The sequence below is a fragment of the Astyanax mexicanus genome, chromosome 20, assembly GCF_023375975.1.
Source record: "Astyanax mexicanus isolate ESR-SI-001 chromosome 20, AstMex3_surface, whole genome shotgun sequence".
NCBI classification, from domain to species: Eukaryota; Metazoa; Chordata; class Actinopteri; order Characiformes; family Acestrorhamphidae; genus Astyanax; species Astyanax mexicanus.
The window spans coordinates 29,686,315-29,698,590 of NC_064427.1; the positions used below are offsets into that span (position 1 = coordinate 29,686,315).

Genomic DNA, 12,276 nt, shown 5'->3' on the forward strand with positions numbered 1-12,276 from the left:
TGGTAAGTAGGTGTATATGACCTAGCAGGAAGTAGCAGTCTCAGGAAGTCCTGTTTGGCCTTGTACCTCATGGAATGAGCATCTGCAGAGCAATCCTCCCCATCCTCCCTTAAAATTCACAAATACAGCTTCATCTGTAAGTTTTTGCACTGTTAAAAGTTATATTCATGCATTTTAGTTAGTATTTTCTGTATTAGAGTTCTTGGTTTCTGATGATATGCTTTTCATTGTTAGCTACATACAACTGTGTTAGACATATTTTACAGTGTTGCTCTAGTCCTTACTAGCCTGTATTTTGTGTTCCTTTTTGCAGTTTTACAAAGAAATTACATATTTTCCTACATTAAATCCTGCCAAATACAACAATGTGTCTGTTCCTTGGAGGATGCAAGACTGGAAAATATTGTTATGTTATACTAGCTGTTTAGCTGAAAATACGTTGCCTGCAACAACTTTTAGTGAGGACAGCATACTGTTTGTTAAGAAAGTTAATCCCTAAAGAAAAATGTCTTCAGGGACGACTTCATGCGCATGTGCAAGAAGGAAAGAGTGAGTCAATGAGAGAGAAACAACAAGAGTGTGTGTGTGTGGGAGACAGAGATAGAGAGAGGGGGAGGAGTGAATTAACTTATGAAATGTATAAAAAGTTAAGTAACAACTATTACTATTAATTTAAATAAAGTGTTTAAATATTTTTTTATCACAGTCATATACTGTACTTGTATTAGTTATATCTTCACATGAGAGATCCTGGCACATCATAGACTTGCAAGACAAAAATAAAAAAATTATAACCATTTCAATTTTTTTATTTGTTATTCTCCATAACATTCTAAATCTAAAATACAAAGCTCTCTAATTACTAAGTACTAAACTGAACATAAAAAAAAATAAGTGAAAACTGTTATAAAAACTGTTTTGTTTGTTTTTGAAAATATGAACAGATAATTTAGATGTGTATATATTTAAAACGGGAATTCTAATTTATTTTTTTAATAACTATATATGCAGGACAAAAAAAATACTGGAATTCACTTCCTTACAACAAGGAAATACGTTTGTCTGTGTGTGTGTTTTTTTCTGATGACATTTTGTGGTAAAATCAGAAATCAAATCACATATATAAGATAATATTAATAAGGTAAATGTTGCACTAAGTTACATGATTTCATTAATCAAAACTAGAATACATTGAAATTACATGCCTACCTTTAAAATTATAACTGAAAAGGCATACTATTAACAAAACAGCGACCTCAAGAGGATTTTAGGACATACAGTAATTCAGGTTGGGTTAAGTTCTGTATCATTAAAAACATACAGTGATTCAAAATGTGCTCTATTAAAAGGGTGAGCCGAGGTTAAAATGTTCATTCAGTATTAAAATGGCTAAATTCATTATTTATTTTATAATTATAATTATAAGATAATTTATAAGAAAAAAACACAATTCAACTTCAGATTTCAATGTTTGGAAATATTTTAATATCCACCCCTCCCAAAGTGCATACAAATTGTTTCAGATATAAATAACTTTCCATTCCTTAGGATTAATAGTAACTATGCTACAGTTACAGTTACTTTGTGGACCATCACAAAGAAAAGATGAAAAAGCACACACACAGAAGAAAGAGAGAGAGAGAGAGGTTGAGAGAGAGTGATCTGCCCAGACAACATGCACTGCTGAATTCTGTGACTCAATAAATACTATGTACACATTTGACTGTATCAGAGCAGTCACAGGAGGGAGTAGAAAGAAAGGAAACGATTCAGCAGACTAGAGTGATGGAAGCAGAGAGAGGCTGCACTGAAAAACAGAAACCATTGACTGTACTTTACATTCATTCATCATCTGCACATGAATAAAACACATCAACATATGTTGCCAAGAGTAGCATATAATTTAAATTGTGCTGATGCAATATATTGGGACCATGATATCAAAACAACATATTCATTAATTTTTTCTACTCTTTACATTTAATATATACACTGATCAAACATAACATCGTTTGTACCTTATCTCTACACCCATTAACCATTTTTTCAGCTCCACTGAGCTTACAGGAGCATTTTCTAGTTCTGTAATTACAGACCAAAGTCCATCTGTTTGGGTGGAGGGTCATTCTCAGCACTGCAGTGACACTGGCATGGTAATGATTAGTGTGTGTTGTGCTGTTATGAATGGATCAGACACAGCAGTGCTGCTGGAGTTTTTAAACACCGTGTCCACTTAATCTTCTACACACTCCTATCTAACTGCTCCATCATGCAGATTTAATTAAGTTAGAGACAGAAGCTCTGAATCTGTTTCTGCACAGTTTGTGTTGGTCATCCGCTAGTTCTTCTTCAATGGTCACAGGACGATACCTACAGGATGCTGGTCACAGGACTCTGTTGGTGGAATACTCTCAGTCCAGCAGTGACGCTGAGGTGTTTAAAAACTCCAGCAGCACTGCTGTGTCTGACCCATTTGTAGCAGGACAACACACACTAACCACAATAATGCGAGCAATACTCACTGCAGTGCTGAGAAGGATCACCACCCAAATAATAGCTGCTCTGTGGTGGTACCTATATGCTCAGATAATGGGTGTAGAAACAAGGATGTGGTCATAATGTAATGCTTGATCATTATATATACAAAATGAAAAATGTATAATTTAGAAATATGTATTTTTATAATTCATGTGAAACCGACGATTTCATACAAATCAAGTAAATTCAATGTATTGCATTTTCCAGTGCATTTTTCCACCACCCAAACATGGCCTGTTAAGTTGACATTCAGGTTTTCTCCTGTAAAAACGCCTACAGGACACAGACACAACCTCAGTCCCTGATTTACTAACACTGAGTCTAATTCATTTAGGGCTATTATAATAACAATCCCTCATAGATAGTTATAATAATTCATTCTGAAAGATCAACTCTTTCCTAGAAACAGGGGAGTTCATATAAAACAGGGAAACTGTATTCATAAAAGGTACAAAACACCAAGCATTCACTTTTTGAGCATATATAAGTGGTCTGTAGTATATTCAATTTTAATATATTCAATATTTTCTCAATAGTTTAAAAAGGGCAAACTAGGATGTTTTGAGTATGAATTTTTGGGTCTTTATTCATTTATTCAATATTGAATAATCACAATATTTGTATACCTGTATCACACTTTGTCTTGAAAAGTTCATGAATTTATTTAAAATTGCACCCAGAATGGCCATCAATAATTCTGGAGATAGAGTTCTGGAGTTTTCCAATTGTACTTTTAAATTTAAAAAATTTCCAAGAAAAACATCCTTATTTGCTTGTTTTAAGAGGTTGCTGAGGTTCTGGACAGATTTAAATAAAATGTAACAAATAAAATAAAATGTTGAATAAATAAGATATTTGAATAATCTACAGTATTTATCCTGATCACTGACACTTCCAAAAGACTGCTGTAACATCATAGTTAACAATCTCCTCCATTTTTGCTACTGTACTTTAAACCAAGGCACATTAATCCAAATATATCAATATGTGTCATGTGGAACTGTGTTTTTTGCATGAATTAAGTTGCATTTCATTAGCTGTTTGTAGAAAAAGGGAAATTCTGTGTAGAGTTTAAATAAAGTCTATATCTATCTGTGTCTAAATAAGGATATTGATGAAGAAAACTATGCTATAATGACATATAGGTGCTGTTATGCACATTTAATGCAGGTCACAGTAGCAAAAACAGAGGCTGCATGACATTACACTAGTCTGCTTTTTAAAAGAATTCCAACAACGGAAACTCTTCATATAAAACAGACAGAACATTAAAACATTATAAAGAATGTTGTACCATATTAAACATCAAGCAACTGTACAGCGTGCAGTTTTTTTAAAACTGAAATCAGAATGAACACAATCAAAAATATATCCATGTAATATAAAAAAATAAAGGCTTTTACAACAAACAAAAAAACAACAACATTCTCATTCCTACCAGACTGCCCTTATCGATAAACAAAGATGCCCATAGAACGTACATACTGTATGCTGTGGAACTGAGAACTGACGGAAAACAGCACTTCAGACTTGTTAGCTGGTCTCGAGTGATAGTATTCGGGTAGTTTTGTACCGGTTTGTACAATACCCTGTGAAAGCACCATTAAAACATTTGATATTGTAGAAAAACATACCAGTAAACATGAGACAAATTTCTTGGACAACAGTATCAAAATTGGTATCTGAAAGTGAGTTACCTTTGAAACAGGTAACAATATGCTGGACCGCTAGTTCTACCATACAAAATAAAATGTCCAATTTCAAAAAGTGCTCTGAAGAATCCAAAAAAGAGGGAAGAGGGGAGGACAATTCCTGACAGCTAATGTTCTGTCAAACATAAAAAAAAACCTGGACTGTTTTAAAGGTACCGTCAGTAAGCTTTTCGAACAAATTCTTTGTCGTTTTATTACGGCATATCTTTAATCGGTTCACTAAGTTGGTGCAAATGAATCATATCACCAATTTATTTAAATAAGGGGAGACATACTAGTTTATTGCTATAAAAAAATGTATGTTGGCTCTAAAAACATACTGATTGTATCTTTATTAAATCTACTGATGAAAAGACACATGCCATTTTGTTGTTTAAAAAAAAAGTCTAGCTGACTGACAAAAAAGAAAATCCCTGAACGTTAAAAGTACAACACCATTGTAAGATATATAATTAGGCTACATTCCTTTCTAGTTTATTCATACAGAGAGATTTATCTCTAAATAATGCTACGCTCTACAGAGGTAATACTAAGGGTTACTACAACTACAATAGAAACAACTTCCATTAGTCAACATTAGCTTCATTGGTAAAACAGTAGTACATTTGTAAAAAGGTGATATTGGCTCACTATTGAGGTGTGGTTCATTCCCAGTCTCGTCTTCTTAGCACGGACATGAGCATTTTTATACCCATGATCCTATTACTATCTACATTCAACACAATCCCAAGTTTCACAAAAAAAGACTGGAAGACTTTTACAACACATGCACATAGCGAAAAAAAAAAATCAGTTACAATACCTTACAAATATTACCAGTAAAAATGGTGACAACAACATTTACAACCACAATTCCTGTAGTCGGTATCTTTACATACTCTACACCTCCCCGTTTTCTGTTTGGTGTGTGTGTTTGTGAACTGAATGCTGAAAGACAGCACTTACAGTCTATACAGTTTATAAAGTGTAGCAGATGCTTAAGAAGTAAGTGTGCATGGCGACCTGAGGGACAGGACCCTGAGCGGCGGCCATTACAGACAAGACTGGAAGACCAGAGCAGATGCAGCATTTCCCCCCCAAAAAAGATAACTAAATATATAAATAAAACAATAAAATAAGTATTGTGTAGTTCAAGGTTACAGCTGTCAGCTGAGCATCGTCCGCTATTTGGTGGACTAATTTGCCAAAGCTGACAATTCAGTAAAAAAAAAAAAACAATCAAACAAAAAACATTTGACACTCAAATTGTTGCTCAACCAGTGAAATTCTGTGAGGAGAATACCGACTTGAGAATGTGTTCTGGGGATGGTCAGACACTAGATGGCGCTCACAAGTGGGTCCAAAATGAATGGGTTCACATAAAGCCTTTTTAAACAAAAGAACTGCTATTTTTGTTGTTGGAAATCTGCCAAACAGTTCCACATTGGTGGAAAAGGGCGAATAGGAAATTTGAGCAAAATCACAGTATGTCATTTTTTTAGTTTTTATACTGTAAAATTTACTAATTTTCTCAACACATTATCGATTTTTAATTACTGCGGACATAATTTTAAAATATTCTCAGCTCCAGTTTTAAGCCTTTTAACCTTTTTTAAAGCACATTGTAGCAGTAATGCTAGCATCTGTATGGGCTAAAGTCTGTTTGCTGTAGAAAAATGGAAATAGACAGGTAAGATTTAGCTTTTTGAAACAAAATACTTCCTTCTACTTTCTAAAATGAGGAATATCCTTGAAAAGTACAGTAGTTAGATATATATTTTTAAATATATTTAATATTTATATATATATATTTTTTTTCCGTGTACTTCCATTCATTCAGGACTCACTTGAGGACTCCATGGCTCTCCATAAACCAGCTCTGGCTCTACTAGATTACAACCAGCTTAAATATAAAGCTACAATCAGGATTCTTGTTACCACAAAGGGATTTCTTTGTAATTTTATAGATACACATAGGCTATTAAAGACATAATCAAATGGTGCACTGCTGAAACCAGTGCTGGTATTTTTGTGATGAATATGACACAGTCGATTTGCTTAACTTTAGGCGTACTTGACCGAATTACTAGCCTAGGTGAATTAGCTAGCCTAAGTAGCTTGTTGCTAAAGTAGCTAGCTAGCTAACTTAGCTAACAGTTTTTTGAAAAAGACAATGGACAATACATGCACCTGTTAACATTAAGTACCTTTTCAAGTAATGTTCCAATCAGTTAAATTAAACCTTTACCTGATACATCTCTGCATTTTAGGAATCTGTTTACATTATGTCAGCAGAGAACCATTTACTACTAGCTGTGCTAAATTGTCATTAACTGTTTTAGTGACTGAAAAAAAAAAAAAAACTGGCCAACCTAAGCTGGTCAAGCTCGTAAGTTTGACAGTTAAATGCTGTACAAACATGATCATCCTCACCAAGCTAGACACTCAGTATGACCAACATGACCAAGCATTTTCAAAATCAAGTTTAAACACACACTATAAAAATCAATAGCTGGCTAACCAACTAGCTTGCAATATAAGGTATATATTTGTTTGACTTAGTTCTTAGACTAGCTACCAGCAAAAGCTAAACTTGAGCTGATTTTTTTAGCATGGTAGTTTACATGCCTTTGATGGTCTTTAACCTCTGTTTGTAACTTTAGTATTTTAGGGAGTGTGCCTGAGACTTTGTCAGCCCAGTAAAACAACCGGGATAAACATGACAAATGTTAAGGATCATACACTTGAATATACTGTATCTACAAATCAGTGTATAAGTATGACATATGATGCCATACAAGAGTATTTATGTGCTATTCTAAATTTCAATCGACAGTCTTGGTTTATACCTCCAGGCGTCTCTCCAAATGAATTTCAGATCATCTTGCATGAGACTAATTTACAATTTTGGCAGCCAGGTATTGGGGCGTGCCAAAGCTGAAGGACACCAACCATAACCCAGGAATATTTCTAAAAAATCTCAAAATACAGAACGAATGAGAATACATATAATTATCATGATTAATGTTCCTGCTCTGAAATCCAGAACAAATTAAGTTTTCTGGATTATTGCTGGTAGTCTTGAGTATTGAGTAGTCTGGCAAAAAGGTGGTAAGAGTATGGGGCAGATATCTAAGGCTTTTCCTATAGTATAACATTCTGTCATTACCCTCTGTCCTCAGCTTGCCATTCTTTAAATTGGGAACTAAGTAACCTAACATAAAATAGGCAAAAGAGCTCAATTTAAAATAAGCAAATCTAAAATGAGCAAAAAAAAAAAAAAAGGCCCAACACTGAACCAGGAGTACCACTACAGTATTTATGGGAAAAATCTTCCTGTATGCCATACCTTTATGGAATGTTTGTGTGCATAAATGTTGGTATGTATGCAGTATACTACCAAAATGTGACCAAATACCATAGCACAGCAAACATTTCAGGACCACATACTAATGCTATGTTCCATTTGAACTGGAAAGTCAAAATTAAAACTGGAATACTCCTACAGGTTGGAATTCTTACTCGGAAAGTTGTGAGAACCGCACCAACCACGAGTTTAAAATAGTAGTAGTAAAAACAGTAGTATTATACTGTTTTTTATCCCATATCTATTTAAGTCTCATTGAATAAATCATACACACAGTAATTTCCAATATGTGACATCAGACGTAAATGGAATGCAGCATATTATTTCAGTATGCAGTCACAACTGTAATTGTGATATCCTTGTGGTCCTGTGACCCTATAGGTATGGCATCAAATTAAATGTTACAGAACCTTCTCGAAAGGGAAAGTTGATGTAAAAATGTTATTTTTCAATTTCATTATGAAATTTGAAAACAACATAAAAAACAACTGCCAGATTCACATGTCAAAAAGTGAATTTTGGCAAAAATGGGGATACAAGCTGAGAATATATGTACAGTATGCAGTGTACTCTATAGTGTAGAGTATGTTGTTTTGAATATGGTCAAAATGAAACTGACTTAGACATTGGCCCACTGTCTTTTAGCAGAATTTTACACCTTTGTTGTTTAACAGAATTCATTATTTTAGTTTTGTAAACAGTTCTCATCTCATTTCCAGCTAACCATTTCAAGTTTGAACTGTTTACACCCCTATTTGATATCAGTTCTACTGATAAGTGACATTCATGGGTATTAACTGGGGTCAGCTTCCTGCAAAGAAGCAGATTTTCCAGTTTCATTAAATTTACAAAATTGCAACACTGTGAACCCCAAACCCACCAATGGAGAACAATCTTCTCTGCAACAATGGAAACGTTCAGCACTATAGAACAAAAGAACAAAACAGAGGACAGAGAGGTAAAACAGGGAGGAGAAAGTAGAGTTGAGTAGTTTGCTTTATGTTGTAGAGCTTATCTGGGTAGGGTGTTGGCATTTGGGACACGTGCAGGAGAGCACCGTGCTGCTGGTGAGCCTCTGTGGGTGGGGGTCCCAGATATGGGAGAGACCACTCTGTGTGTAGGGGTGCAGGGTCCAGGGGAGTAAGAGTGAGTAGGGGTACCAGGGCCCGGGGAGTAAGGGTAGGGTGGAATGTCTGGCCCGGGGAAGAAGGCCCTGTGGCTGGGAGAGGAGGAGGGCGAGAGGTGAGGGCTGGTCTGCAGACGCCAGAGCAGCTCCTCGTTATTCCGGCTCAGGCGCTTCTTCTCAGTGGACTCTTTCTCCACGTGCTCCTGTAGGTTGGCATTCTCCTCAGACAGCTGCCTATAAGAGCAAAAATATCACACTGTCAGACACTGGAGGAAAATTAACTGGAGACCCCCGCACTATTAAAAATTATTGTCAAACTGCAATTTTAATTGTAGCACTTTAACATCGCAAATACACCTTCATATTAAAATTGCAATAACTTTAGTTGAAGGCTAACATTGAAGGGTGACACTCCAGACTACATTAGTATACTAAATGCAGAATACCACTCATTTTCAGGTCACAGTCATGGAAAGTTTCTATGCAGTTTGTCACCTTAGTTGCAATGCATTAAACTGTTTCCATTTACCAGTGACCGATTAGGGCCTGTGTAGTGTTACTTTGTGAAGTACTGCCAATATTTCTGTCATTGCAGTAGAAGTGTTAGCCTTTGTGTCTTTTTTTATATTTTCCTATGTATCAGTTTAGCCCTGGTTATTCCAATTCAAATATAAGCACTTACAAGCAGCCAAACAGAACAAATATTGCTAAATTATAGTCTACAGTATAGTGTAAAGGGAACGAAAATAACAAAACCGGTCTTTTTGATTCTAGGGCATTAAAAGGGGTTGACAATTATATATATATATATATATATATATATATATATATATATATATATATATATATATATAATATAAAAAGTATATTGTAAATGCTAATGTATATTAAAAGGAAAAGGAAATACTGATTGATCATGTCAAATGTTTGACAGTTATGTAGGGAAGTCTACCTGGACAGGGCAAGGTTGCGGTCAATGCGAGCCTTCAGATCCTCGTTCTGCTGCTGCAGCACCTGCACCTTCTCCTCCAGGTACACATTCTTTTGAGCCTGCTCAAAAAATTAAGAGACCACAGGGTTGCCCATTAAATTCTTATACACTTTACACACTTCCACTGCTTAAAAAAGCACAGATGTTCTACTTAGAGAGATGAGAGAACGATATGCTTAAATATCAACGTTATATCTGCAAAAGTATCTTCAAGAGGAAGCTATCAAACACATATACCATCCAACATCACAGTTTACAATAAAGCTCACACTTTCATTTAGAGCTTACCACTCTCTCAAGCTGGCATATTTTCCTCTCCTGGTCATGAATCTGCTGGTTCTTCATCTCCAGAACCTCCTTCAGGCTCTTCAGGTCCTGCTCAATGTGCTGGTATGGAGCTAGAGCGTCCTGCACATGCACACACACACACACAAGTACACAAACAAGTTACAAACCACACTGTGTCTACAAGTCAGCTAACACATTTGGATCTTCAGACTGTATATGTATGCAGTAAAAAGCTCATGTACCACAATCTGCTCATCTGTGCTTCTCCTCAATGCCTCCTCAAAGCGCTTGGCTTTGTCTCGCAGGGTTCGGTTCTGAAACGTCAGGGTGTCCACCTGATCCTGAAATGCATAATTAATGTTTATTTCAGGAGAAATGAATCAGTGATTTAAGTCATATAAAATAAAGTACACGTCTTTTATCTTACCTGTAAAGAAAGTCTGTGCTTCTCAAAGTCGTCCTCTAATGTAGCTTTCTGTTGTTCATGGGCTTTTCTCAGGTCTAAGGCCAGGATGGAACACAAGCAAGTGATTAGTACTTAAATTAGTACTGATCAGAACTTTACTGCAGGTAATAAAACATGTAAAAATGTAGTGCAAACACATACCTCTCATGGTTCTGGCATGTTCCTCTTGCAAGGTTGCCATTGTAATGTTATGCATTGTTCTCAGGTCTACCAAAGCAGACTCGTGTTGAGCTGTTAACTCTTCAATCTGCACACAGAAACGGAGCTGATTATGTAATGTTCAGTTACCAAAACCTGTAGGCCTCAATTGTTAAGTTAGTTAAATTCTCAGTCATTCTGATGTGGGTCATTGTCCTGATGCATAACCTGAACGTGTTTTAGATCAGCTCACTGTCATAGGAGCAGACAGACAGACTACATAAATTCTGATACAGAACAGAATTTATAGTATTTATAGAATTTATAAACACACACCTGTTCCTGTTGCTGGGTTCGCAGTTCCTCCACATGTGACTGGTGCTCAGCTTTCAGGTGGTCTGTGTCAGAGGCATGACGGGTCTTAAGGTCTTCTTCTAGAGCTGCAAGTTCATACTCCTGCTGCTCCTGAAGCTCCTTCAGCTTCTGCTCAAACATTCGCTCCAGCTCAGCCTTCTCCTGCTGCAGTTGCTTCCAGCGTGCAGCCGTGCAGTCTGATCACCAGGGGGTGCAAACAGCAGAGAATCAGCCCTTGTCCAGTTTCCATTTATGAATTTTAACTTTGAAACTCCTTTATTATTGGTGGTTGTTTCATTGCATAATAATATTACACTTTCACATTAACCTTCACAAAGTTCTCACCTCCTTACAATATTGCAGGATAACATTTTTAAAAAATAACAAATGTATTAGTTCAAAAGTTTAGTTTTAAAAGTCCAGTATCATTATGACCACCTCCTTGTTTCTGCACTCACTATCCATCTTGTGGATTAGATGTAGCAGTGCTGCTGGAGTTTTTAAACACCTCAGTGTCACTGCTTGACTGGGAATAGTCCAACAACCAAATCACATATTTTTTAGTTTGGCTGTGTTGTGCTTGAACAAAAGTCTTTCTCATAAAATTGATGGCTAACTCGGTTTGTGAATTTCAGAAAGACTTTTGAGAAGTTTTAGGTGGAAGTGGATTTGAGCTGTCAGCCTCTCATTGGCTGATTATGTGTCCTTCAATGTGTTCTCATTGGTTGTTTTGTTCCCTATATGGTTAACATAGCTGAAAAAAGTAACAATAAGTGTAAAAACATGAGGTGATCATATCATTATTATATCTTTTAGAACATTAGAATGTCTCAAACAAACTGATAGAAATAAACAGAACTCACCCACTTCCTCTCGAATCCAGCTGAGCTGAAGAGACAAGTCCTTCTCCTTATTCTCTGCATTCTCACTCTGAAACACACAAACACAAAATCCAAGAGTTTTTACAGCCTCATACAAAACATCACCATGCAGCATCTATCTATCTGATTAATTATTACCGTGCTATTGTCTTCACAGCACGTGCAATGACAGCATGTGCTGCACTGCCCCATACTACACCTATACCAGCTACTGTATGTTCACTACTCACTTTTCTGAGGTGTAGACTAGAGATTGAGAGAGAAAAGAAGAGGTGGCTGATAGATAAGGTGTTGAGAAAATACCTGAGACCCATCTGAGATCCATACTGACACATATATCTGACTGAAGATTAAATGCATTCACACCAAGACTAAAGAACTAAAATGGGGCCCAAGGATTTACAACTGTCCCACAAACTCAAACTTACACTTATAC

General features: G+C 36.0%; 1 protein-coding gene across 2 annotated transcripts in view; it reads right to left on the bottom strand.

Moving 5' to 3' along the window:
* Positions 1–1,462: 1,462 nt before the first annotated feature.
* mtus2a (microtubule associated tumor suppressor candidate 2a) overlaps positions 1,463–12,276 on the bottom strand; it is a 105,646-nt gene continuing 94,832 nt past the window's right edge. Inside the window, exons 8-15 of one of the 2 annotated variants that reach the window (XM_007252460.3) lie at positions 11,823–11,889; positions 10,942–11,156; positions 10,609–10,714; positions 10,429–10,502; positions 10,244–10,342; positions 10,002–10,121; positions 9,675–9,772; positions 1,463–8,956 (exon numbers count right to left, since the gene is read on the bottom strand). In XM_007252460.3, coding sequence (XP_007252522.3) covers positions 8,608–8,956; positions 9,675–9,772; positions 10,002–10,121; positions 10,244–10,342; positions 10,429–10,502; positions 10,609–10,714; positions 10,942–11,156; positions 11,823–11,889 — 1,128 coding nt within the window. In that variant the 3' untranslated portion in view covers positions 1,463–8,607. Of the gene's footprint in view, positions 8,957–9,674; positions 9,776–10,001; positions 10,122–10,243; positions 10,343–10,428; positions 10,503–10,608; positions 10,715–10,941; positions 11,157–11,822; positions 11,890–12,276 lie in introns of both variants that reach the window. The other variant, XM_015606674.3, reaches the window with a different exon arrangement.